Genomic DNA, 24,646 nt, shown 5'->3' on the forward strand with positions numbered 1-24,646 from the left:
AAGCGGCGGCGAAAGCGTTCCCCCCTTCTCTCCTTTCCCACATCTGGCAAAGCTCCGGCATGGCCTCTCCCCACCCCTCCTCCTCCTCCTCCTCCTGGCGGCACTGGGCTGCCTTCCCAGCCCTGCACAGGGACCCACCGAAGGGGAGCACGCAGCGGATAAAGGGGCCAAAGTGGAGCCGGGACGGTGGGGTGCACCCGGTAGGGAGAGGGGCACGGGATGCTGCGGGACCCCCGCGCAGCCGTATCACCCTGCTCCGAGACATGGGATCACCCCCCCCCCAAAAAAAAACAAACCCCCTGGCCCCTCGACCCTTCCCGGGCTGGGGGCTGAAGCGAAGGTCGCAGGCAGGTAAATGATTTATACCAGGGAGCAAAGGGCTGGCGCTGCCGGCCCCTGGTTAGCGCAGAGATGGGGTCAATACCTGCAGCCTCGCCGAAAAGGGACCGACCCGCAGCCTCCACCTCCCCGTCCGGTGCGGATTTCCCCCCGAAACTACCCCCCTGCCCAAGGGTTGGGGTCACCCAGCCCAGTCCAGCCCCAGGCAGGACACAGCATCACCCCCAGCACCGTGACCCCCCCGCACTAGAAATTAAGAATTACAGGGTGCTGGGGGGGGGGGCATACACCAGCAATAGGGGTGCAGGACCCCCGATACAGCCACAGCTTGAGGGGGGGAGCAAGGAAGCCCCTTGCCCGGGGGGGACGTGACCCCAGCCCCGGCCGCCAGCTCCCAGCCTGGGGAGGCGGCTGCACGAACGTGGCTGGAGCACGGCCAGCAGCACGGGATAAACACCCAGCCCTGCCCCGGCCAGCAACGTTTCTAACCCGGCCGCAGGAGGTTGTTTGCTCAAAAAAAAAAAAAAAAAAAAAAAAAAGGGGAGACTGCCAGCATCGCACCGGCACCAGCATCCCCGGTTTTGCTGGGGAAGGATAGCACACACGGGAGCCGCGCAGAGCCAAGCGTGCCAGTCTCCGTAGGCTGGCGTGCTCCCTGGGACTGCCCCCCAATTTCAGCGAGAAGCCAGGCAAGCAAGCGGCTCAGGGCAGGGAAACGCAGAGCCCAAATACCCAGCTAATAAAAACGCTGTCTGCTCGCAGCCGGCATGAATATACACAGAGTCTGGGCTCACCGCAAAGGGTCATAGTCCAGTTCCCCCAGTCCTAAACAGCCGCTCTGGGCAGAGACATGTCCAAATATAGCCTTCTCCCCGCGACCTCCTCGAAGAAACCAGGGCTTGCCCAACAGTTAAGAGATGTTAGCAGGAGGCCGAGGATGCTTTCAGCACGAGCTCTCTTTCAGAACGCTGTCCACCTCTTGCCGCTGCAGGGAAGGATTTGGGGAAAACCTGTGCTGACGCAAACCTGCCCAGGATGGGACATGGGAGACTCATGGGATCTTAAATACGGTGGGTTACGGACGGGGCTCGCATGCCAGGTGAGATCCAGGCTGGCTCAGGTGAGGAAAGCGGATGCAGAGCTACAGAGAGGCCCAGGATAACCCCCGATGCCATGAGCACTGCGAGGAGGAGGAGGAGGAGGAGGAGGGCAGCCACCCTCACGTGCATTGTGGCAGCAATCCATAGGCGAGGGCAGCAATGAACCAGGGGCAGCCCCTGGCTTGGCCAATTTACAGCGTAAATAGACAAATGGGGACCGGGAGGATAATTATTAATCTGTATGCTATGCAGCGCAGGCAGAAGACCCCAAGAGCTGCAGCCACAAGGAGCTCCTGCACTGAGCCCTCCCGTGGGAGCAGCAGAGGGGCATTGGGTCCCCCTCTTGCCCGTAGGGGAGAAGGTGGTGGAGTGGAGGAAGAGTCTCCCCGTCACTCACACAACCAGGCTCAGCTCACGGTTGCAGGGAGCGAGAACATCGGTAACGAGCAGCCAGAGCTGGACCACGCAGCAACGAGAGGCTGAAAAATCAATCCCCGATCCCCCAGCTCCGCAGGGACACGGGCTGACTGCTGGAGCGGACCTGAGGCTCGCAAGGAAAAAGCCAGGGCTGTCTGAGAAGGGTCTCTGGCTCCCACCCGCTGTGGGGCTAATGCCAGCCGCTGCCAGGGACAGGCTCTCCTGGGGGTCCCAGGAAGGTGGCGAATGCTGCTGTGTCGCTAGACCATCTTCTCTCCCACTTCTGCGTGACTGCTGCCACGCAAGCTGGGCCCGCAAACTGCCGAGAAGCACCGCTCCAGGGATGGCTGCAGGGGAGAGGCAAGCTGCAGAGATGTGTTTCTTACAAAGGGACGTACACGATCGAGTTCTCCTCAAAAATTCGGCAAAGGATGAGCCTCCCTATCAGGGGCACTCAGTAACGCTGCTGCTGAGCTGTTTGCGCTAGGCTGCATCAAGAGGTGCAACTAAAATTTCTCGAAGTCAAAGAAAAGCCGTAAAAATGCATCTGGAAAACAGACACATGCCCCAGCACCTACGGCTTGATCTGCTGAGCCTGCTGCCCCCCATGCTGCTCTCGCCAAGCACGGGACCGCGTTTCAACGTAGGGAATGCCTCCAGAAACGGCCTTGGTTTGGGAAAGGGGGTCTCTCCGGCCGGCCAAGGACACAGCTCTGCAGAGCGGGTACCACCCCTGTAGTGACAACGAGGAGGAGCTCAGCACCAGCAGACAGACCTTTCCTCTTGGACTACTTTATTTGGTAAAACTCAGAAACCAACAACTGATTGAGCTTCCCAGAGCTTCCCTCCCTGAGTGAGCCGCAGATCCTGTGGAGAGAGAAGAGCGCGCTGTCCCGCTCCACTTCGTCACCCGGACGTAGAGAAATCCTCCCCCCCGGCGCCCGCAGGTCTCCCCAGGCCCAGATGACTCCTCCAGCCCTCGCCCTCACCCTAGAGGCAGCTTTGCTTCCTCTTCCAAAAAAACCCACAACGAATCAAAAAGAATCAAAAACGAAACCAAAAGAAAAAAAAAAAAAAAAAAAAAAAAGAAATAGACAACAGTGAAGAGTGAATCCAGGCAAGGGCACCGCATCAGCCAAACGCTACCGGTCGGTCACCCAACGAGAGCGACCAGCGAAGCCCAGTTCTGGGTCAGCAGCCGAGTCCGCAGGATTTATGAATCCAAGCAGGCGATAACGTGGTGCCTGACCACCACCCCCCCCAAATCCCTAGCAAGCTGGCTCCCCTTCAGAGACTCCTTCCCCCACATCCCCTCGAGCAAGGGCCACCACCGCTCGTGTTCAGTGCAGCTGGCCGGGGGTCCCCAAGCTGCAGGTGGGGAAAAGACTCCCTTGCTCTACGTGGAGGAAGGTGCTAGGGAACGACCCTGAATCCTGCTAATGGATCCGGGTCAGCTCCTCCACGATCTTTATCAGGTCGTCTACGGTGGCCTCCCTCTTCATGCCGCTGCCATCATCAATCTGCAAGGAGAGAAAAAGGCGTCAGAGCATGGAGACATCAGCAGGTGCCAAAGAACGCTCCCAGACCATTGCCTTGTAGGAAGGCATGCATTTAGGATTTGCTGATTTACTGCAGCCTGGATTCCTGAGCAGGGTCTCTACTGCTAATTTTGAAGGGCCTAAGCTCACATCACCCCTCTCACCTGCAAGTTTGCCACCACCTCCTGCATCTTGGGCCTGCTGATGTCCAGGAAGCTTTCAATCAGGTCACCATCAATGAACCCTGTAGCCGGTTCTGTCTTGCGCTCGGTGTGAAACGATCTCCAGGTGCCACCGTCAAGGAGCCAAATCCACACGGAGTAACACCAGCCCCTGACTACGGGTGCACACAGCAACTGCCTCAGACAGACCGACGATGCCCCATCAAGAGGATCACAGAATTTGGGCCACATTTTTAGGGCTACCACAAAGCCAGATTCATCCTCAAACCCTGCAAGATAGACTCCTCTCTACTGCAGGTACCTTCTCTGCAAGCACAAAGCCCTGGGCACCTGGCAAACACAATCCCACCCTCTCCAACTGATGTACGCTCCCACCAGAGTGTCCTAACAGAGATAAACCACCAACACCTCCCCCCGATGCCTGGCTCAGGCCAAATTCACAAGCCAGCCCCCAGCATTGACTGCACAGGCTCCTGACTGAACTGCAAAAGGATATAAGGAGTGCTCAATCTTGCCCACGCTCTTGATGACTTTATTCAGCCTGTTCTGCATGTCCAGAAGGAGGTTGTACCAGCTCTCTGACAGCGAGGTCACCAGTCCTGCAAAGGGCAAAACAGAGACGAAGGTTCAGGGCTCACCCCAGGGCATCCCAGCAGCTCCCAGCAGGCAGGGATCAACTGGCTGCCAGGATTGGAGCTGTGCTGGAAGCTGGTGCCTGGGAGGGCTGGGACAAGGAAGAATTTTCAAAGCAAGCCAGAGCACTTTCCTCTCCTGGAAGCAATCCAGAGAGAAAAGCAGGTTTCTGAGGGGGGTACGGCACAGAGTGTCACTCGACTGGGGAACAGAGAAGAACGGAGACATGAGGAAACCCCATCCCAGGTTCAGCAGCAGGGAAGCAGACCTGTTACCCTCCCACTCAGGCTGGGGAACTTTGACCCTTACCAATCATGCCGTTGACTGTGCCGAAGAGAACCGAGCCCTGTGTTGGTGTGGAGGTCTCACCCAGGTTCTGCATGACCAGAGACCCATGACAGAAAACATTGACGAACTCTCCCAGGTGGGATAGTCCCACCTCCTGCAAGTGCTGACGCTCCTCATCAGTCGTGGCCGCACTGAAATCCAAAGCACACTGCTCAGTCTGTGCTGGGGTGACACGAAAGCCTCCCCTGCTCCCACCTCGCTGCTCCTCGGAGCTGGGCACGCTCCTCCCAGCTTTCCTGCCTGACACACGTGCTTCTGTAGCTGTAATGTGGAGGAGACCAGAAGGTCCTATCACCCCATCCCACCCATCACACATTGCCCCATTCCCCTCAGAGCCAGCTCACCTGTCCTTCTGGCACACAAACAAATTGAAAGCATTCTCTGCTCCCAAGAAGTTGTCGTCGTCCAGGATCTCCACAGCGCTCATCCAGTTCGGATTGAAGTCCCGGGCAATCTGGAAGGGGACAAGAGGAGACGCAGTGTGCCCAGATGGCCTGTCCTGTGATCCAGCATCTTCATTCCACCCAAAAACAACATTCAGGAACAAGGTGGGATCCAGTCTGTCCCTCTCTGCTAGATGAAGCAGCTGAGCGCGAAAGGCACCAAGCGCCTTCTGGAGACAGCCCTGGCCCAAGTGGCACTTGGACAATGCCAGGGCACTCCCTGGGCAAACGCAGACCAGCCCGTGCCAAAGCCATGCCCACAGCCACTCTAACAATTTAAATGCACAGACCGTCTCAGTGCCTGGTCCTTCCCCCAGCTTACGCTGCATTTGCTGACAGAGATGCAGCTACAGTCGCACTAAGCCATTCTAACTGTACAACAGGCAGTCCAGATGGCAGCTCCCCACCCCTGGCAGGCAGCAATCATGCACCCAAAGCCTGCTCTTCTCAAGGCTGCTGATTCATTGCCCAGTTTCCTGGAAGCCTGGGGATCTGTCCCTCCAGAAACCACAGCAATCTGTCTAAAAGCATGTCCAGGTGACGCTGCTCTCATTGCACAGCCCTACAGCCTTGTCTTCAAAGGGCTAGCGCAGTGAGACGAGCCAGGCTCCTTCTTTTATTACCTTAAACACTGTTCCCCCTGCCCTGAGCCTATTGGAAGAGGCAGCATGGGCTCCCAGCATGCCTTCGACCAAGACTCTTTAACAGCATTGATACCTCCTCGAAGTTTCCCTCCATGGGTTTGTACGCAAGGAGAAGGACAGACCGCATCAGATCTCCCACAAGGATGAAGTCTCCCTTGGTTTTCAGGTAGAGTGCCATGATGTTGTTGTAATGGTTGCACTCTGTGCGCAGCTCTTTCTCTGCTGTCCACTCATACAGGCGCACCTGAAGGAAGAGACACAGCTCTGAGCCAGCATGGACACACACGCCAGCCAGGACACACTCCCCAACAGAGATCAGGGACATGGCTGACATCCACAGAGCTGGAGCAGCTTCCAGCTCTGAAATGCACTCCCAAAACAAGTCAGGGACTTGCGAGAGCCCTACCGTGCTGTTGATGCTGGCTAACAGCTTCCCATTGAACTCCACCATGGAATACACAGCCCCCTTGACCTCCTTCTCAGCCAGGCTCTGCAGCTTCCCTGGAATAAACCCATGCATCGCCTGGTTATTTGCCCTGCAATCCCAAGGGTGACAAGCCAAGGGGATTCAGACAAGCTGCTCTAATCAACATTGGTCCCCCTAGAAACTCTCTCAGAGGATCTGTGGGCAAGTAACACAAGAGTGACATGACAGCAGGAGCAGACACACAGAAAACAAATCCCAGAATCCAGTTCTGGTGAGGGATTCTTGGGCTTCTCTAGGAGATGGGGGGAAAGGGAACACGCTGTGATAGCCAGCAGCGGAGTGACAGCACCTACAGATCCTGTCTGTGGGCAACTGACAGCAGGCTCCTTGGGAAATACTCTCTGCCTGCTACTGAAATGTGAGGTCTCTTGGCCCTGAGGAGCTCATCTCTGATCTCCCTCAAGCAGCTGGACGTGGCCATGAGAGAATTCATTGCTCTTACCGTCAGAGTAGTGGAAGACAACGATGCGGCCCTGTTTGGGCTCTGCCTCCTCGGGATATACCATGGCAGTGCCCACGATGAAATAGGTGTTTGGATCCTTGCCAAGCTTGCAGGAGACCAGGCTGAGGGCGTACTCATTTTGCAGAAACTGGTGAGCGTGAAGCACTGTGCAAAGAGGGAAAGGCAGAAACAACTGGGTCCCCCGCGTCTCAGCAGGCAGCACCTCCACATGTGGGCAGAACAGCTTGCTAGGAGCAGCTGAGAACTTAAAACATGTCCAAGATGGCTGCCTGGAGATGCCCCTCTCTATTCCCCACCACTACCTTGTGCCATCAAAAACCACTACGCCTTAAACCTATGCCCTATGGCTGATGCTCCTCCAGGAAAAAAATGCTTTGACTGAAGGAAGCATGCAAGATCACAGATCTTCTCAAGTCTTTGGAGATCCCCAGTCTCAGCCACACACTGACGGGCTTGTCCTGGAGGAGAAAACTGGACTAGGGTATGGCCAGCATTTGGGACTGGTACCTTCGAAGGTGTGCTGATCTATGATGAGCAGGTTGTGCACCTCTACCTCCTCTCCGAAAGACGTTTCGTGCGGTGCTGTGCTGCTGGAGAACAGCTTGCTGGTGCTCACACTGCTGGACAGGGCCTACGACACAGTAAGATTGGTCACATCCTCGTGCTACTCAGCATGTCCTCACACTGATCCACATGGGCTGAGGCAACCGGGGACCAGAAGAATGAATGGGGGAGAAGGTGAAGCAAGGAGCTCCCTGGGCCTGAGTAAAGGGACACACTCCCTGCACCAGCAGAGATGTGTGACATGCACTGCTGAGCAACAGCATTAATAAAAGAATTTATGCAGTGTTGTAGCTTCCACCACAGCTACTGCCTGAAGGGGACTTGTGCTTGCATCCTTGGGAGAAGGAAACCACTTGAGACCAAACAGAAGCCTGCACGGGAGACCGAAGGAGCAGCACCCAAAAAAAAAAAAAAAAAAAAAAAAAAGAAGGTGATCAGACAGAACAGTGAGCATGCCGAGGCTGCCAGAGAGCAGCACCGAGAGCCCTTATCACCACCACAGAGAGATCTTACCACCCCATCTCCTCCCAGGCTGCCAAAGGGAGAGCTCGCACTCAGAGCTTTGGAAGAGAAGATAGTCAAGGAAAATCTGCATCACGGTTTGGCCTGAGGAACTATGATACCCATGGCCCAGAGCTCAGGGACTACCCAGCAGCTACCTCTCACCTGGGTGCTGGCGCTGGGTCTGAGCGCAGTGGTGCCCCCACTGGCATCCTGCACCTCGATACGACTGGAGAGCACGCCGAAACACTGCGACACTTCTTGGTAGCAGATCTTCCTGTGGGACAAACAGAGCTGTGTGAACAGGAGAGCCAGGACAGGCCACCCCAAGGAGAGCACAGAGGCTCTGGAGACAAGAGACAAAGCTGTTCGCTGGCCCAGACTGCTCTCAGCACAAGCCACCAATTCAGTCTGCGTGCTAACTGAGCCCACAACAGGAATGCTGACTGCGAAGTCTTCCCCCAACCTTGTCCCATGCAGCAGAGCATGGGCCCTCAAGCCAGGCTCCCTCCCACTGCTCAGCTCACCTGGGCGATTCATAGAGGGGAACTGTGCGGATGTGCAGCTTCTGAATCTCGTCAATGGTACCGATTGTCAGAGTGCTGTTATTGGCCAATGCCAGGCTGCATGGGGAAAAAAACCCAACACGTGAGCAATGGCGCTTGTAAGGTGGGTGGCAGAGCAAGAATCTCCCTCTCCTCCACACCCCTCAAAAATGCCCATCCCAGGATCCCATTGCTGAGTCCAAACCTCCCCCATCCTGCGTCACAAAAGGCAAGGTGCAGGCTCACCTGTCGGGATACCCATCCGAGTTGAGGGGACACATGTAGTTCACCTCCTTCAGGTTGACATTGGAGAAGACCAGCTTGTGGTTACTGCTGTAGATGACGGTGGGGCGGTCGGAGCAGGCAAACACATTGGTGGTGGACAGAGAGCGGAAAGTCCTCAGGACGGTGGGCTGGGTCCCAAGGGTCACCTTCTTCCGGTCACTCAGCAAGCCTGCAGAAAAGGAGCACCTGCATTGGGAGCTGCCACAATGGAGCTCACAAGGGCAGGACGGCAGAGTGCAACATGGCTGCAACACCTTGGGAAGAAATGAGTAAATGCGTCCTGCTGTCAGCACAGGGCAGCAAAGGAATGGATGTAAGTAAGCATCGATCTCCTTTCTCCAAAGTCTGCTGGAGAAATCCACCAATTCTCAGTGCCCACAGCCAGTCCCACCTGAGCATGACCCCATCACAGTCAGAAAGCAAGAAAAAGAGAGATATCTCCAGAAGGATGAAAGAAAGCATGTCAAGCAAGTAAGAGGGCACGAGTCCAGCCACCCTCTCGAGCAGCCCACTCAGTGCTAGGCCCTGTAGTCACCTGTCTCAAGGCTGAGCCCAAAGTAGAAGAGAGCTCCATCCCCGAGGGCACACAGAAGGTAATGGCTGCTCTCGAAGGTCGTCATCAGGATGGAGCGAGGGATAATTTCTGCGGGGAGCAGGAGAAGAGAAGGCTGATGTCACTCACGACTCAGCCAGGTCAGTGACAACTGCCACCACCCAGCAGCCCCAGGAGAGCCCTACCTCCTCCCAGCATCTCCTTGTGCAGCAGTTCAAACGAAGGCAGCTTTAGGATGCGGGCAGAGATGTCAGTCCAGAGCCCGATTGCACAGAGTGGAGACATGCCGTTAGTGTCCCCCAAAGGGGTGATGTCCAGGCAGGCAACTTCATGCTCCATTTCTGTACAGCTGGGAGGAAGGAGGAAGCAGACAGAGGTGTCAGTCTTGAGCCCAAAGACAGACAGCAGAGGCTGAGAGCCCTCAGGCCAGGATAAGAGATGTGCACCCACCTGATCTGCCTCAGCTCCTGGGGTCGGATCTCCAGGTAGTACAGGGCTCGTCCCACAGCCACCACTACCTGGTTACTGTTACAGGAAGCCACGCTGATGTTCTTCCCATTGGGCTCTTTCCACTCGCTCACCAGGGCTTTGGGCTCCTGACTAACCAGTCTCACAGAGGCAGAGGTGATCTGGGGAGAGAGAACACCTCCGCTCAGAGCCAGTGCAACACCTCCCTTCTGACATCAGTGCAGAGAAGTACTGCAAATCCTGGCCCTGATAAGCAGCACAGATCTAGGTTAGCCCCACAATCAATAAGGGCTGTAGGGTCACCATGAGAGATGTATCTGCATTTCCCTAGAACTGGCATTACCTGGATCAATTGCTGATGTGCAACATTGCCGCAGAAGAAAGTCTGCTGATCATCCACAAACCCTGTAAGCTCCGTCTCTTCTACTTCCTCTCCATTTAACATAAGAACCCTGAACAGGAAAGGGAACTCCTGTTATATCGTGCTCCAACATGTGGCTGAAAGCCTAGCTCAGCATTAACCCCACCTTACCTGGTCTGGCCAACAAAGGATAGCACCAATGTATTGTCCGTTTCACGATGAGAGTCTGACCTCAGGGGCCACAAGCCTGCAACAAAGAGGGGCCACATTTGCTCACAGTTAATATTCCAAAAGCTGGTGGGTGCCAAGCCCCCTGCCCCACACCCCAACCTCAGTCTGTGCACACGACGTGTCCTCACTGGGCCCTCTCAGGCTGCAGGTTGTATTTGACAGCATTGAACAGCTCACGCACCTTTAATCCCCGGCAAGTCGATGCTGGCGTGCTCATGAATCCCAATGCCATTCCGGATGATCCGCAGTGAACCCTCTTTAAATGCACCCGAGCATGTGACCAGCTGGAGGAAAAGCAGATGATCTTGACCAACCATTGCTGGGAAGCTTCCCCACTCATCCTTGTAGTGATGGGTTCAGGGGAGGATGGGGTACCCATCTTCTCCACTTCTCAGAGGAAGTTTTTTGGCAGCTGATCCTTCCCCACTGCACAAAGGCAACCCCTTCCTCATGAAGAGAGCTATCCAAGAATTAGCCTCTCCACTCATACCACTCTTCAGTGTAAGACCTCAATACCATCCCTGCACCTGGATGAGACTTTTGAGACCCTCCAATAAATGGTTTGTAGTCTTTTCTTTCCATGGACAACCCACACATACACATGGCCAGCCCAGACATCCCCAGCACTGAGAAAAGCAGAATCAACGTTACCTGGCCTTGGCCTTGTCTTTCCAGGTCTACCACACACATGTCCACGATGGGACCGAGGTTGGTGAAGGTCTCCATAGCCACTACATAGGAGCCCTGCTCATTGCTGTCCACATTGAGCTACAAATAAACACAATCATTGGCTTTCAACAAGCAAGACCAAGCAAGTGGAAAGGGTGTAGGGCAGACAAGGAGAAGAAAGGAAAATTTATCCACATACACCTCTGGAGGCCACGATGAAAATAAGTCTGTACAAAATCCTGTCTGAACACACAACTAAGCCAGAAGTCAGCTGCCACATACCTTCACAAGCTGTGAGTCCCCAAGCCGAGAGCCGACAAACACAACTCCATTGTCCAGGTAGGTCAAGCACTCTGCAATGGATGTCTGGGAATTGAGAAGGCACAGATGAACCACGACTAGCATGAAAAGGACCCTGCCACACCCTGCAAGCACCACATCTGAGCTGCAGCTCAACAGGAAGACCCTGGGCACAGCAGGGGAATTTAATCTCTTTACAAAACCCACAGAGAGTCCAAGCTTCTCCCAGGGATAGCACACAAGCACCAGGCAAAAACCTGGGAAGATGGTGTAGACTTTCAAGTGCCCAGACAGGGAATTTCCCAGCAACTGACAGTTCAGAGGTGTGACAACTGTGAAACAAGCCCCCAAGCTGGGCTCCAAAAGAGACACCATTCCTGCCACTCAGCCCTCAGCAGAGCATTTCCAGCCTGTGGAACCTCCCAGCCCTGTGGTGAGAAGTGCCAGGGACAGCGCACGTGATGTGGCCGAGTCCTACCTCACCAAGCAGTTCCACACGCAGGTCCTTCAAGGTGACAGTGCCGTCCATCTGTTCTTCCTTCTCCAGGAGCAGCATGAAGAGGCGTCCTTCCATGTCCCCCAGCAAGTAACGAGATCCGTTGGGATCCACACGGTTGTGGCACACAATCGTACTTTGCTGCACACAAAGGAGGGGGGAATTTTTAGGAACCCATTGAAACAGCCCCAAATGGGCATCTAGCAAGGACCACCTCTGTACATGCCAGAAGGGAACAACGACATCCACAGCGCACCAGCTGCTGGCTGTAACCACAGCAGAGTCCCACTCCTCCTGCATAGAGGGACAGGGCTGGATTCACCCTTCAGTAAACTGTATCAGCGAACACAACTAGAACCTGTAGTCAAACAGTCTCACTTTTGGTCACTAGGAACCACCTCATGTTCCTAAATTAAACATGTCGCTAGCTTGCTCACAGCCCAAGAAAGATGCCATCAGACAGCCTGTTTTCCTAACACTGGGCCTTCCACAGACACAGGGATGCTATTTGGGACCTGCAGATCTCCAAGCCTGCTGCATCTCCAGACCCAAGCTCTGCAGACATTTTGCTCTGTGTGGTGGATGCTGCCTGGCCTCCTGTCAACATATTCAGTTTTGGTTTAAAAATCCTCATTTTGCAGAACTTTATTGTATGCAAACACCCCACTGGCCTTGAGTACAGATGTGTGTGCACCCTGCTTGCAGGTCAAGGCCCAGATCTGTACATCAGCAGAGCACAGGCGACAGGCTCCGCCTGCTCCAATATAACAGACGCTCCACTACAGAGCTCCAGTAGCTGTCTGAGAGCCTGTAGGCATTCAGGCAACAATATTAGTATTTCTTTACCCAAGATTTATAGCTCTTTTCTAGCCCATCATTATTTCCATCTTAAAAGGACCTTTTGATCACAGCTCAAGCCCTCTTTCAGCCCCGAGCGGCACCTCAGCCGTGCCATTTGTGCTTCCTGCACCGTTTAAATGTGGGAACTGGCCCATCCCTCTGACAAAACCCACAAGTTCAACTTCTGTCACAAACTCTGTAAGTCTTTTTTCCTTTGAACAAATGCCCCAATCATATACCGGTGGACTCAAGTCTCCAAGGGGCTCATTCATATCTTTTGCTGCCTGAAATGAAACCAGGCTCTGGCCTGGACCCATGCCCAAACCACGCACTACCTCCTAATTAATCCCTTTCTCTGGGGCCCAAACAAGATTTCAGCTTTACTGCACCATTTCTGAGCACTCCACATAGAGCAGAGCCACACAGTGCAGTGCAAGCACACGCTGCCACCAGCACAAGGATCACATATGTCCTCAGTCCCCAAAAACACAGATTGGGCATCGTATGGAACACCCACACTTGCCAAACCTCTGGGAGTAAGTGGTTCTCTTAGACTACACCTGGAGACAAGGGTAGTTTAAATTCCTGACTACAAGTAGCCCAAAACCCTCTCAGCATTCTCAGAGACACCTGGGAACAGAGGAATTACATGGGACGCATTTCTAGATCTCAGTAGTCACTCACCTTGATGATAGGTGGAGCTATAGCTAGATATTTATCTCCATTGTGATAGGTGATAGACTCCTGCCCAATGATGATCGCACCTCCAAAAGGCTCTGGCACTGTGCAAGGGAGAAAACAAATGTCTTCTTAGAGAACCTGTGCAGCAGGACTGAGGCATTCAGCCTTGAGAAAGAAATGGGAGGGAAGTTCTTTTACAAAGAAAGACCAACCTGCGATGACCATGGAGGCTTCAGCCTCTACATTCTCCTGTTTCCAAGGACCTTTGTTAAACTCCTTCTCACGCAGGGACACCTCGTATGTCTTGACGTGGCGACCCTGAGGGTCCTGAAAGAGAAGTCACAAATGAGCATGTGTACTGATGACAGCCTCCCGGGCACAGCAACAGAGACTCCAGAGGCAGCGCTGACTAGCAACCTGCAAAGCAAGGAGACTCCACTCATCTCCTGCAAGAGCAGCACCACCAGCAAGATGCTGAGGCTTCCCAGCCTGACCACCTCCTCTTCAGTCTCCCTCAAACTGCACGTGTGTCTGAACATACACACACTAATGTTCTCCCTAACTTTATCCATACATAGAACAACCTTTGAATAAACCCCTGTGCCAAAAGAGACTGAAAACTATTTTTGTGGTTTTATACAAGTGATTTTCTGGGACTTGTATTCATCTGACGCACAGCACTCTACAAATCTGGGCACGAGTGGCACTACACAATATCACCGCCTCCTCCAGCTCCAGAGAGGCATTTGGGAATTCAGCTCTGCTGTAATGGCGCAGGTGCCAGAGCAGCTGAGCTCCCATCTCGATGCTCCTCAGACCTTTCAGCCTGCTTTCCTGAGGAAACATAATCTGCTTGCTGAATAATCCCCCGACGACTCTGCCATTCCAGTAATTCCTAGCCCAGTGGGCAATTTCAACCAAACCAGACAGGCACAGAGGTCTCCGAGGCAGCGAGTCCATGCAGGCTTCACCAAAATATGTGGTGGGTGGAGAAAAGGCCCCCAAATCAGCACCCTACTATGGGAAAGGTGGTCTACGCTAACAAGCACTTGGGAACCCGCATACGGAAAAGACGTATGAGCACCCAAAGCACAGAGAGGGCTTTGAACACAACCCACTGACCAATTTAATGTCTCAAAACCTAAGACAAGGCTCTAAATCACAGGGAGCCAGGTTTCCTTAGTATCGTTGTTCACAGAACTGCTTAAAAAGAGCTGTTCATCTTGCCTCACCACTTTCCAGATCTGAGTAAAAGCGTTTTTTTCCTCCCTGTGGCTGTCAGCTCTGTAAATAAACACGCGCAGGAAAGCTGGGCACCTCCTGGCTCACCCCTCACACCCTCTGCCACTTGGCAAACACCCTCACTGACAGTGCTCTGGAGCCGGAGGTCCTGGAAAGAGTCAGCAGTGCAGCACTGAGGGAAGCAAAGAGCAGTACTGGCTGACAGGGAAGGGGAAGGCAGGAGAAATAGCTCTGTGGGAAGGAGAAAGTTGAAGTGGGGCTGTTAAAATGGCAGAGGAGTCACTAAAGAAACTTTTGACATTTCTGGACCTTTTTACTCCACACCACAGCAGCTCTCAAGCCTTTTTTTATTTTTATGAACTTCCCCTTTTTGTGGTATCTTTCTCTGGTTTCAGAACTACACAAAAATTGTCTCAGACGTTGCTATTCTATTCAGTCCAAATCCTGCGATAATGATTAATAAATTGAGAAGAAATCAAAGCAGCAGCTTGGAAACATTCCCCTCTCCACACACACGCAAGTCAGACATCCAGGGACCAAAACAAAGCCAGAGTTTTATGTAAGGCCTGATCAGTCAGACAGAACTTACATCTTGCTCCTGTTGCTACGATAAAATTCATATTGAGTGCTAGATGTAGAGCAAGCTATTAACTTCCTCTTTATTTATATAACACATTTTTATAACGAATGAACCATTAACAGATTTACCGGAAATACACAATAAGCCAGCCACCCTTAGCACATATTTCTAGAGCAAAGAATGGCTACGAGCTTCCCTTCTGACACCAGGTTTCAAAGTCAGCGCGGCTGCACTTCCCAGTCACACAGAAACAAGAGGGCCACGTGTTGTGAAAGTGTGCACGACACAGCCCTCCAGGTCAGGCTCCACGCTGTCGTACAAGGGACCATGACTCCCTTCTCCCCAAAATAAGAGAAGATCAGCAGTGCTTTCTGTAGGAAAACAGAGCTTGTTCCTACGCATTAGCAATAGCCAAAAATCCTTTGCTTTTTGAGGTAGAGCCTCCTAATCAAACACCTCCCTGTTTTATTCCCTTTTTTGTGCACAACGTTAAATTGTCACTCAAGTGTCTGCAAGGTGGACAGGATATGTGACAGCTGGGGACACCTCCCAGCAAGGCTGAAGAGAGTACACTGATGTTTCTTCAGGTGACAAGGGAAAGCACCAGCGACCCACATGGCAGGGGAAGAGCACTATCCTGACATGGGGCAATCTGGGCTGTCCTCCCAACCCCTAGTTACGTGGTGACCCACTGTGTCTTTATTTGGTAACTGTCAGGGGGTTCAACAGCACCCAGCCCTCTTGAAAATAGTAATAGTGACTTCTGAAAACACACAGGGAATAACCAAGTCACTGCTGCCACATGGTTAGCAGCTCTCATGGTATGAGTTTGCCACTATGAACTATGCTGAAGCTGAACTAAATTCACATCAGATCCTCTGCTGCCGTCCCAGGAACTTTCAGCTTGGCCCAGGCTAGCCCCAACTTTGACAAAGCAAAGATAATCCCTCGCTCAGTCAGCACAGCAAAGGCTCTCTGGTTCAAAATAAGCATTTAAAGAAGGGCCTACAACCACTGCCTCTGTGAGCACCCAGGCAATAGGAGAGGTTATGGTCCCTCTTTACACTCCTGGAGTGGCCTCCCAAATACCAAACAAGACACGTTGCCTTTTTTTTAAGGGTAAGGCTCAAGTCTCACAGCAGTGCCTATAGGAAACAACTGACTCTGGCTCTAATCCACTGTTCAGCACTTGCTGGAAAGACCCATGCCCTCCTCCCAAGTGTTTAACAAGGAAATGGTCCATCTGAAGCATCAGCTGCCCAGCTCTCCTGTGGGAAAGCATGGCTTCCCCTCTCCCAGAAATGGAAAAAAGTAGCACAGTGGAACAAGGACTTTCCTCAGCTACACAGTGAGCCTGTGGGAGCCAGAACCATCTCTTGCTCTGCCCAAAGCACCGCTTTCCATTGGCTCCAGGACACTGCTGCTGCTCCAAGCCCTTTGGAAGACTTTTAGAGACCCTGGCTGGTGCACCAGCAATCTCCAGCACCCTCCGCCTGAGTCACCAATCGAGAACAAGGTACCTGGTAGACGAAGCAGATGGTTGGAGCCTGACAGCCGTAGAGAAACTTCACATCGATGACTTGGAGCTCTTCCAGTCGGATGTTAAAAGCCTTTAACTCCTTGTTCTCCCGGTCCAGGGGAATGACCTTGAAGAGGCCATCATAGAGCCGCAGGCCGATCATCCGGCACTCTGGGTCAATGATGCCAATTATGCCGGTCTCTGAGGGACGGCCAATGCGATCCTGAGCGAGAGATCCGTGGAGATGGGAAAGAGGAAGGGCAATTAGCATTAGAAAAAGATTCCTGTGTGGGACTCGAGAATAGTAGGCACAAGAGTTACCACCCTTTGGCTGAGGAAGGACTCCCTGCACACCTCCCAGCAGGCTTTAAAATACCATCTGGCAAGCCAAAGGTGATTCGGGCATCTCCTGCCTAAAGCAGCCAGCCCTTTCCACCAGAGAGCCTGGCAGAGCTCCCACAGCACACACTTTCTCTCTCCCGGGAACCAGGCGCTCCAGGAGCGGACTTTGCAACTGGTTTTCTAATCCCAGCTTGCTACTGAATGACCTCAGAGAAGCCACGTTGCTGTCCTGCACCTCCGGTTTCTATCACTGACAGAGAACAATGTTCTCTGCTGCTGCAAAATGCTTTGATATCCATGACCAAAATTCACCCTCCAGAAATCCAGCGCTGTTATCAGCCTCTACAGACCCCCCAGCGTTACTCGGCAGGGGCCGATATCAGCATCTCCATATGTCACAAGGCAGAATCGTGGCACGGGCAGAACCGTGGCACGGGAAGATTAAGCACTTTTCGCCAGACACACGAACATGTTACTGACAGGACATGCCCACCCTACATCTCCTGTCCGTAACCCCTGCTCAGCTCCACCAGTCCACCAGTGGAAGCTCAGTGCCTGGCAACAGATGGAAGATATTTTGGCTTGAGAGCTGATGGAAAACATTTGGCTAATGACTAACAAAAAGCCAAAGAGACACATGGATTTCTGACCTGCTCAGAAGGGGTGATTTTAATCCACATAAAACAGAACAATGGAGAACATCTACAATTATTAACGATGCTGTACAGCCATGATGGTAAGAGTAACTTCAGCAGTCATGCTTCTGGTATGCAGCATGTAGAGACCAGCCATGAAATACTGGAGGAGTCATTTCCCAGGGAATATTTTACCTTCCATCAAGTTTTGAGTGCTAATTCTTTTTACAGTAGAACTACCTCAAATTAACCTTATTATTCTGCAAATTACCCCGAGAACACAGCTGTAGCCGTGTCCTCAGTCCCTGAGCCCAAGACTGACCCACTGCAGGCAAAAAACTCTGGAAATACCAGTGGCAGCAGATGAACCATACTGGAGTTGGTGGTAGGCAGAAAAAAATCACAAATAACAAGGCAAAACCCCATCATTTAAGCACACCCTTCACTAGAAAAGTAAAACCAACCCTAAGGAAGGGAATTTTCCCCTTCCAGGTGCTGCAGCTTCACTCACCTGCACGTTGCCATGGGCACGGGTTATAATATCAATGCTGTCCCCGTTCTGCTTGTACTCGAGGATGCAGGCATTATACTTGGCTGTCAGGATGAACAACAAATCCTTGCTCTCCCCCTGCCAAAGCAGAGTGGCGGCATGCCTTCAGGAGGGTGTCAGAGCCAGCGGCCCCAGCGTGCCCGCACCTGCTCTCCCCAGCTGGCGAGCAGCCCCCTCCCCACAGCGCACCCACCTTGGGACGGAAGAGCTCCATGACGGCAGTCTTGCCGTACATCCCCACCTCCTTGACGGGCCGTAGCCCCTCCGCTGTCACCACATAGATCTCCAGTCGTGTATTCTTGGCGATCAGCAGGTTCAAATCCTCCGCTGAGGTGAAGTGCCCTGGAAAACGGAGAGAAGAAATCGCTGTTAAGCCACAAAGAAGCGATAAGGCAGCACCTCGGGGTGCTCTCACTGAACAACCTGCAGGAGTCTGCTGATCCTGGGGAGTCTGGTCCGTGCTCCTACAGCCTCAGACCAAGTACCAGCCTCTCCATGGCACCCCCCAGCCATGGTATCCCAAAACACCAGCACCTTCTTCCCACAACACCCAGCCCCCTCAGCGATTGCCTTCCCTGAATTCTGACTTTTCGTCTTTCCCCAGGGAACCTCATTCTTGGGGGGCCCTTTCCACCATACCCCATCTCCAGAGTACACTGCAACACACCAAACCACCTTGCAATAATCCAAGACACAATGACAGACATCACCACCACCTCTCCCTGCAGCACCCCAACCTTCTGCTGCTCTGTAACCCCCCCAGGAATCCCACTTCCCCCGCACACACCAAAACTCCACTGAGCTCTCAGAAACCTCAAGCCTGATCCAAATCCCCCTGAGAAGCCTCGCTGCACCCCGACCTCCCCCCTCCAGCACCCCCAGGAACATCAGTGCAACCTCAGTACCCCGCACCACCTCCATAAACTTCAACATGCCCCCAGTGCCCCACAGCCCCCCCGGAAACTCAAGACATCCTCCCTCCCGCCCCTCAGTGCCCCACAGCACCCCGACAACTTTAAGCCCCCCCCGGTTACCCCACAACCTGCCTACAAACCTCAGGGCACCCCCAGGGCTCCCAATGCTCCCACAGCCCCGCCACCCCACAGATCCCCCACACACCTCAGCACACCCCAAGGCACCACAGGGCACTCACAGCCCCCCCACCCCGACCTCAGAGAACCCCCTAACTCCCCCCCCCTCAGTGCTCCACAACCCCCTCAAAGGCCTCAGCACCCCCCCAGCCCCCCGCTGCCCCACTGAACCTCAGTGGCCCTCCACGCCCTCGGTGCCCCCCCAGGCACCTCCGTGCCTACCAAGCCCCCCCGCAGCCCCCCCACGGGCCCCGCCGCGACCGCTAGGCCGGGGGCGGAGTGTGGGGGGGGGGAGCTGGCGCCGCCTCCCCGGCGGTTACCGGTAACGCAGCCGTTCACGGCCGTCGGCTTCTGTGCCGTCACGACGTAGTTGTAGGACATGGCGGCGGTCGGTAGGCCGGAGCAGGACCGAGACAAGACGCGGCGAGCACCGGGAGCGGGGCCTGGCGCGGCCTCTCCGCCGCCGCCGCCGCCACCACCACCGCCCCTTCCGCCCGCCGCCGCTGGGACGTCAGCGGAAGGGGCGGTGTGGGGCCGCTCTAGGCCGCTGGGAGGACCCGGAGGAGCAGACGAGAGGACCGGTGGGGAAGGGGGATGCTCCGGGGGTCCCTGCTTTTGGGTGGGGGGGAATCTCCACTTGGGGATCCCCGCTGGGGAGGGGATGCTCCCACCCCATATCCCGGTGGGGGAGGTTCCCACTTGGGGGGGATGCAGCCCCCCTGCTCCTTCCCCTGCACCCCAGGAGGGGGTCCATGGTGGGGGTGCACCCCCTGCTCCCACCCCCCCCACGTCGAGAAGGGGGTCCTCACCGGGGAGGGGGTGCATCCATCCAGGTCCCATGCTCAGAGGAGGTTCCCGATGCTGGGGTGCATCCACCCTCGTCCCCCCACACCCCAAAAGGGGGGGTCCTTGCTTGGGGCGGGGGGGGGTGCACCCACCCTGGTCCCCCCCTTCCCCTCCGCCCCAGGAGGGGGTCCCTGCTCAGGGGGATGCTCCCCCCCTGGTCCTCCCCCACCCTAGGATGGGGTCCCTGCTTGCGGGGAGGGGTTGGTCCCATCCTGGTCCCCCACCCCATGAGGGGGTCCCTGCTGTGAGGCTTGTCCAACCCTGCCCCCCCCCCACTCCAGGAGATGGTCTCCATTCAGAGATGACACTGGACCCAGTTTCCCCCCACTGATGGGGCACCCCATATCCCACCCCGTCCCCCTCCTGCCGTCCCCAGGCCAGGCCACCCCCGTGGGACCCCCGGGTGGGATAGGGGGGGCCTGTCCCTGCCTGTGGCGGACCTTGTCCTCCCTCAGCCCCCGCCGCCTCCCGGACGGAGTTTGGACTCGGAGCTGAAGCTACGTGGGATCCTCCATCATCCCCACCGTGCCGCCCGCATGGAGGTGAGCCCCGGGGCGGCGGGGAGCCCCCTGTTCCCCCAAAGCCCCCCCCCCCAGCCCCATACCATCCCCGTACCCCCCCTCTGTGCCACCAGGTCCCCAAGAAGCTGGTGAACTCGGTGACGGACTGCGCCGACGACGCGCTGGCGGGGTTGGTGGCCTGTAACCCCGGCCTCCGGCTATTGCAGGGACACCGGGTAGTCCTGCGAGCCGACCTGGTAGCCATCCGGGGTCGGGTCGCTTTGCTTTCCGGGGGGGGCTCCGGCCATGAGCCTGCCCACGCAGGTGAGCTCCCCCCCTGCCACTGCCGCGGGCCGGCTGCCCCCCGGCACAGCCCCCAACGCCCCGTCTTGTTCCGTAGGGTACATCGGGAAGGGCATGCTGACCGGCGTGGTGGCCGGTGCCGTCTTCACCTCTCCGGCCGTGGGCAGCATCCTGGCGGCCATCCGGGCGGTGACGCAGGCTGGCGCAGGTAGGATGGTGTGGTGGGGTGTGGGTCGGGGTTTCGCCCCCCGCCACGGCTTTACCCCATGCCTCGCCGTCCGTCTGTCCCCCCCCCGGCAGCTGGGACCCTCCTGATTGTGAAGAACTACACCGGGGATCGGCTTAACTTTGGGCTGGCGCTGGAGCGGGCGCGGGCGGAGGGGGCCGACGTGCAGATGGTGGTGGTGGGGGACGACAGCGCTTTCGCCACCTTGAAGAAAGCCGGGCGCCGCGGGCTGTGCGGCACCGTCCTCGTACACAAGGTCCGTAGGGTGACACTGGTGCCCAGGGCCCCCACCGCATCCCTGTGGGGATGGGGGATTTTGGGAGACGGGGCCCGGTGGTCCCTCACCCGCTGCTGCCCTTTGCAGGTGGCGGGGGCCCTGGCCGAGGCGGGGGCGAGCTTGAATGAGATCGTCGAGAGGGTGTCGGCAGCGGCTAAAGCCATGGGTACGTGTGTGTGGGACCCCTTGGTGCCCTGTGGGGACCCCCGGGGTTGCCGTGCCTTGTCTCCCAGCCCCATCCCCCCCATCCCACCTGGCAGTTCACAGCCCTGGGGCAAGTCAGAGCCTCCCCATGCCCCCCACCAGCCCCAAATCCCCCTAGGCTGAACCCCATCTGCCCTCCCCGTGCAGGTACCCTGGGTCTCAGCCTGTCCCCCTGCAGCGTCCCAGGCTCCAAGCCCACGTTCCGGCTGGCTGACGATGAGATGGAGCTGGGCCTGGGTAAGGAAATTCCCCGCCATGTGCCCCGCCATGCCTCGGCGGGGGCTGAGTGCCCCCCTGTTCCCCATGGGGCAGGCATCACCCAGTGCGGGAGGTGCCCGCAGCATGGGCTGATGCTGCCTCACCTCCTCAGGAATCCACGGCGAGGCGGGTGTGCGCAGGATGAAGGTGAGCAGGGACCTGCCGTGCCCCCCCCGCCTCCCATCCCCCACCCCACCCCGCTCCGCTCTCATGGCCCCACTGTGCCCCCAGGTGCTGCCGGCAGATGAGGCGGTGGAAACGATGCTGGCACACATGACGGACCCCTCCAACGCCTCCCACCTGCCTCTGAGCCCCGGTGAGCCCCCCCTGGCCCTCCGCACCCCCCCTGGACCACCCAGGCAGGGGTCTCATTCTGTCCCCTACCCTGCAGGAGCCTCTGTGGTGCTGGTGGTGAACAACCTGGGTGGGTTGTCCTGCCTGGAGCTGAGCATCGTGGCCGGCGCGGCTGTGCGCTGCCTGGGTGAGTGCGGGGTGGGGGTCTTGGGGCACCATTCCCTGGGTCTGGTTCTTCTGCTTCTGGGGACCCTTCCCACAACATCCCCCTCGCTCATGGAACCTCTCGTGCACACAGAGAGCCGAGGCATCCACATCGCCCGGGCCTTGGTGGGCTCCTTCATGACGGCGCTGGAGATGGCCGGGGTCTCCCTCACCCTCATGCTGGTGGATGAGGAGCTCGTGGGGCTGATCGGTGAGTGCCCGCTGGTGGGGATGCAGCACGGGACGGGGGCACCAGGTGCTGGGTGATGGGACGGCCAGGACACAAGGTCAGTGGAGTGTCCCAAGGTGCCCTGGAGCTGGATGCCTGGCTGCCTGCGCAGGCAGCGCTGCCGGACACGCTGGTGAGGATCCAGCAGAGTCTTGCTGAGCTGGTGCTCGCCTTTCTCTCACCTCCTGCTATTCCAGATGCCGAGACCACGGCCATGGCTTGGCCCAACCTGGCCGCGGCGCCTGCGACGAGCCAGAGACAGGAGGTGCCGGCGCCGAAGGAGGGACCAGTGATTGCGCAGCTCGAGACCAGCACGGGTACGGGCAGCCCCGGGGAGCTCGAGTCCCTCAGGAGCTGTTACCTCCCCGTGCCTCGGTTTCCCTGCCTCCCCCAGGGATGGGCAGGGGTGACGTCTCCTCCCCGCAGGGCCTGGTGCAGCGCGGGTGCAGCTGGTCCTGGAGCGGGTGTGCAGCACCCTCCTCGACATGCAGGACAAGCTCAACGAGCTGGACCGTGAGGCAGGTGACGGGGACTGTGGCCACACGCATGCTCGGGCTGCCCAAGGTGGGTGCTGGCACCCTGGGGGGGTGCTGGGGGGCCATCAACCAGGGACTCGTGGGGAGAGGGTACCCCAGCCATCACCTCCCAGGGGTGGGGTCTTCCCTGGGACATCGCTTCTTGGGGAGTGGGGAACCCTGAGCTGTTCTCTCCAGCTGGGGAGCAGGATCTGCCCCTAAGCTGCCCTTTCCTGGGGGGATAGGTTCCCCCCCAGCCATCCCTTCCTAGGGGACAGGGTCCCCCCACCCTGGGAGCCACAGCCCCGAAATGTCTCTGCACCCAGTGGCAGCTGGCCTGAGGCATTGTGGGGGGTGTCCCTGCTTGTCCCCAGGAAGGGCAGGGATCCCCAGGTGCCCCTGGGGCAGTTAGGGGTCCCTGGCTGCCCCCAAGGGAGACAGGGTTCCCCGGGGCCCAGTGGGTCACCCCTGCCATCCCTGTTCTCGCCTCCGTCCCTGCAGCCATCCGGGAGTGGGTGCACGCCCGGCCCCCGCCGGCAGCCCCAGCCCAGCTCCTCTCTTCCCTGGCCAACCTGCTGCTGGAAAAGATGGGTGGCTCCTCTGGCGTGGTGAGCATGGGGTAGGAGGAGGGGGCGCGGGTCTGGCTCGTCACCCCGTGGGACCCCGGCTGTGCCACCACAGCGGGCAATGACGGGGCTGGTGTCCCGGCAGCTCTACGGGCTGTTCCTGACGGCGGCTGCCCGGCCCCTGCTCAACCACAGCGATCTCCCGACCTGGGCTGACGCCATGGACGCCGGCATCGAAGCCATGCAGCGGTGAGTGCCGTGGGCTGCGGGACCCCCGGGGCCCTCCACGGGACCCCCAATCCCTCTGCAGGATCCTGCCAACCCTCCTGCATCCTGCACAGGTACGGAGGAGCTGCGCCGGGGGACAGGACGATGGTAAGTGCCGGCGTCCCAGAGGACGCTGGGCAAAGCCACCTCGTTGCCTGCAAGCCATGGGGCTGCCGGCCCAGCCGCAGCGTCGGTTCTCAGCCCCCTTCCCCGTCTCTCCCAGCTGGACTCGCTGTGTGCTGCGGCGCAGGCTCTGCACGCCCTGCGCAGCCCCGGCGCCGACCTGCTGCCGGTGCTGACCGCCGCCGTGGAGGTACGGGGCAGGGGGAACCTGGCAGGCAAAGCCCAGAGCGGGCAGCCCAAAGCTGGGCTGGCAGGGGAATGGGGTGGGAATCTCCACGCTGGGCCACCCCGGCAGCATCCCGAATGCACCCCATTTTTCCCTGGCAGAGCGCGGAGGCCGCGGCAGAGGCCACCAGGCACATGGAGGCCGGGGCAGGCAGAGCCAGCTACATCAGCTCAGCCCAGCTGCTGCAGCCCGACCCGGGGGCAGTGGCGGTGGCGGCCGTGCTGCGGGCCGTGCTGGAGGGGCTGCGGAGCTGAGGGGCAGCCGGCCGTCGGCCACCCCCGTGCAGCTCCAGAGGTGACGGTGAGGACGTGACAGGACACCCCAGGTATCCCCAATAAACCTTTGTGGTCCCCTTAAGCTGGCCCAGAGTGTCCTTCCCCACGAGAGGAATGGGATGGTGGGGATCAGGGCTGGCCCGGATGCACCCAGTTCCTCCAGGACATGTCCCCGTCTTAAGCTGGACAGGAAGAGAGATCCAGCTGGTCCTATGCTCCAGCATGAGCATGACCGCTGGGGAGGAAGGAAGCTTCTGGGCCGGCCACAAGCCCTCCCCAGTGGGTG

General features: G+C 57.1%; 2 protein-coding genes across 7 annotated transcripts; one reads left to right on the forward strand and one right to left on the reverse strand.

Moving 5' to 3' along the window:
* Positions 1-2,632: 2,632 nt before the first annotated feature.
* DDB1 (damage specific DNA binding protein 1) lies at positions 2,633-19,502 on the reverse strand. Its single transcript, XM_075048382.1, has 27 exons — positions 19,368-19,502; positions 18,150-18,298; positions 17,918-18,034; positions 16,431-16,652; positions 13,301-13,415; positions 13,092-13,189; positions 11,550-11,708; positions 11,054-11,137; positions 10,754-10,870; positions 10,284-10,386; positions 10,043-10,118; positions 9,854-9,962; positions 9,493-9,671; positions 9,228-9,391; positions 9,025-9,132; positions 8,451-8,658; positions 8,187-8,282; positions 7,825-7,936; positions 7,102-7,225; positions 6,574-6,738; positions 6,051-6,145; positions 5,718-5,888; positions 4,902-5,011; positions 4,519-4,688; positions 4,073-4,175; positions 3,559-3,682; positions 2,633-3,376 (listed from the first exon to the last, which is right to left on the reverse strand). Exons 1-27 carry the CDS (start codon positions 19,426-19,428, stop codon positions 3,293-3,295), a joined length of 3,423 nt encoding a protein of 1,140 aa, XP_074904483.1. The 5' UTR covers positions 19,429-19,502; the 3' UTR covers positions 2,633-3,292.
* Positions 19,427-24,433, forward strand: TKFC (triokinase and FMN cyclase). 6 transcript variants are annotated; one of them, XM_075048419.1, is made up of 18 exons: positions 19,596-19,628; positions 20,349-20,435; positions 20,528-20,717; positions 20,794-20,904; positions 20,997-21,178; positions 21,287-21,365; positions 21,551-21,640; positions 21,774-21,808; positions 21,893-21,977; positions 22,053-22,142; positions 22,254-22,370; positions 22,586-22,705; positions 22,815-22,952; positions 23,405-23,511; positions 23,615-23,718; positions 23,811-23,844; positions 23,960-24,049; positions 24,187-24,433. In XM_075048419.1, exons 2-18 carry the CDS (start codon positions 20,430-20,432, stop codon positions 24,337-24,339), a joined length of 1,731 nt encoding a protein of 576 aa, XP_074904520.1. In that variant the 5' UTR covers positions 19,596-19,628; positions 20,349-20,429; the 3' UTR covers positions 24,340-24,433. The 6 variants fall into 6 exon arrangements, 4 of the variants coding, with proteins under 4 accessions (XP_074904519.1, XP_074904523.1, XP_074904520.1 ...); XM_075048418.1 differs by lacking the exon at positions 20,528-20,717 and having other exon boundaries at positions 19,427-19,628; XM_075048420.1 differs by lacking the exon at positions 19,596-19,628 and having other exon boundaries at positions 20,621-20,717.
* Positions 24,434-24,646: the final 213 nt, after the last annotated feature.

The sequence above is a fragment of the Buteo buteo genome, chromosome 16 (assembly GCF_964188355.1).
Source record: "Buteo buteo chromosome 16, bButBut1.hap1.1, whole genome shotgun sequence".
NCBI classification, from domain to species: domain Eukaryota; kingdom Metazoa; phylum Chordata; class Aves; order Accipitriformes; family Accipitridae; genus Buteo; species Buteo buteo.

Excerpts from the sequence above, each read along its gene's own strand:
- DDB1 (XM_075048382.1), bottom strand. The coding sequence starts at position 19,428 with ATGTCCTACAACTACGTCGTGACGGCACAGAAGCCGACGGCCGTGAAC. Across the intron at positions 11,709-13,091 it reads TAGCTCCACCTATCATCAAG|CAAAGTACGATTGTGTGCCA; the intron begins GTGAGTGACTAC and ends CTTTGTGTGCAG. Across the intron at positions 9,672-9,853 it reads CACATCAGCAATTGATCCAG|ATCACCTCTGCCTCTGTGAG; the intron begins GTAATGCCAGTT and ends CTCTCTCCCCAG.
- TKFC (XM_075048418.1), top strand. The coding sequence starts at position 19,427 with ATGGCGGCGGTCGGTAGGCCGGAGCAGGACCGAGACAAGACGCGGCGA. Across the intron at positions 21,641-21,773 it reads TGAGATGGAGCTGGGCCTGG|GAATCCACGGCGAGGCGGGT; the intron begins GTAAGGAAATTC and ends TCACCTCCTCAG. Across the intron at positions 22,706-22,814 it reads GCAGCTCGAGACCAGCACGG|GGCCTGGTGCAGCGCGGGTG; the intron begins GTACGGGCAGCC and ends TCCTCCCCGCAG.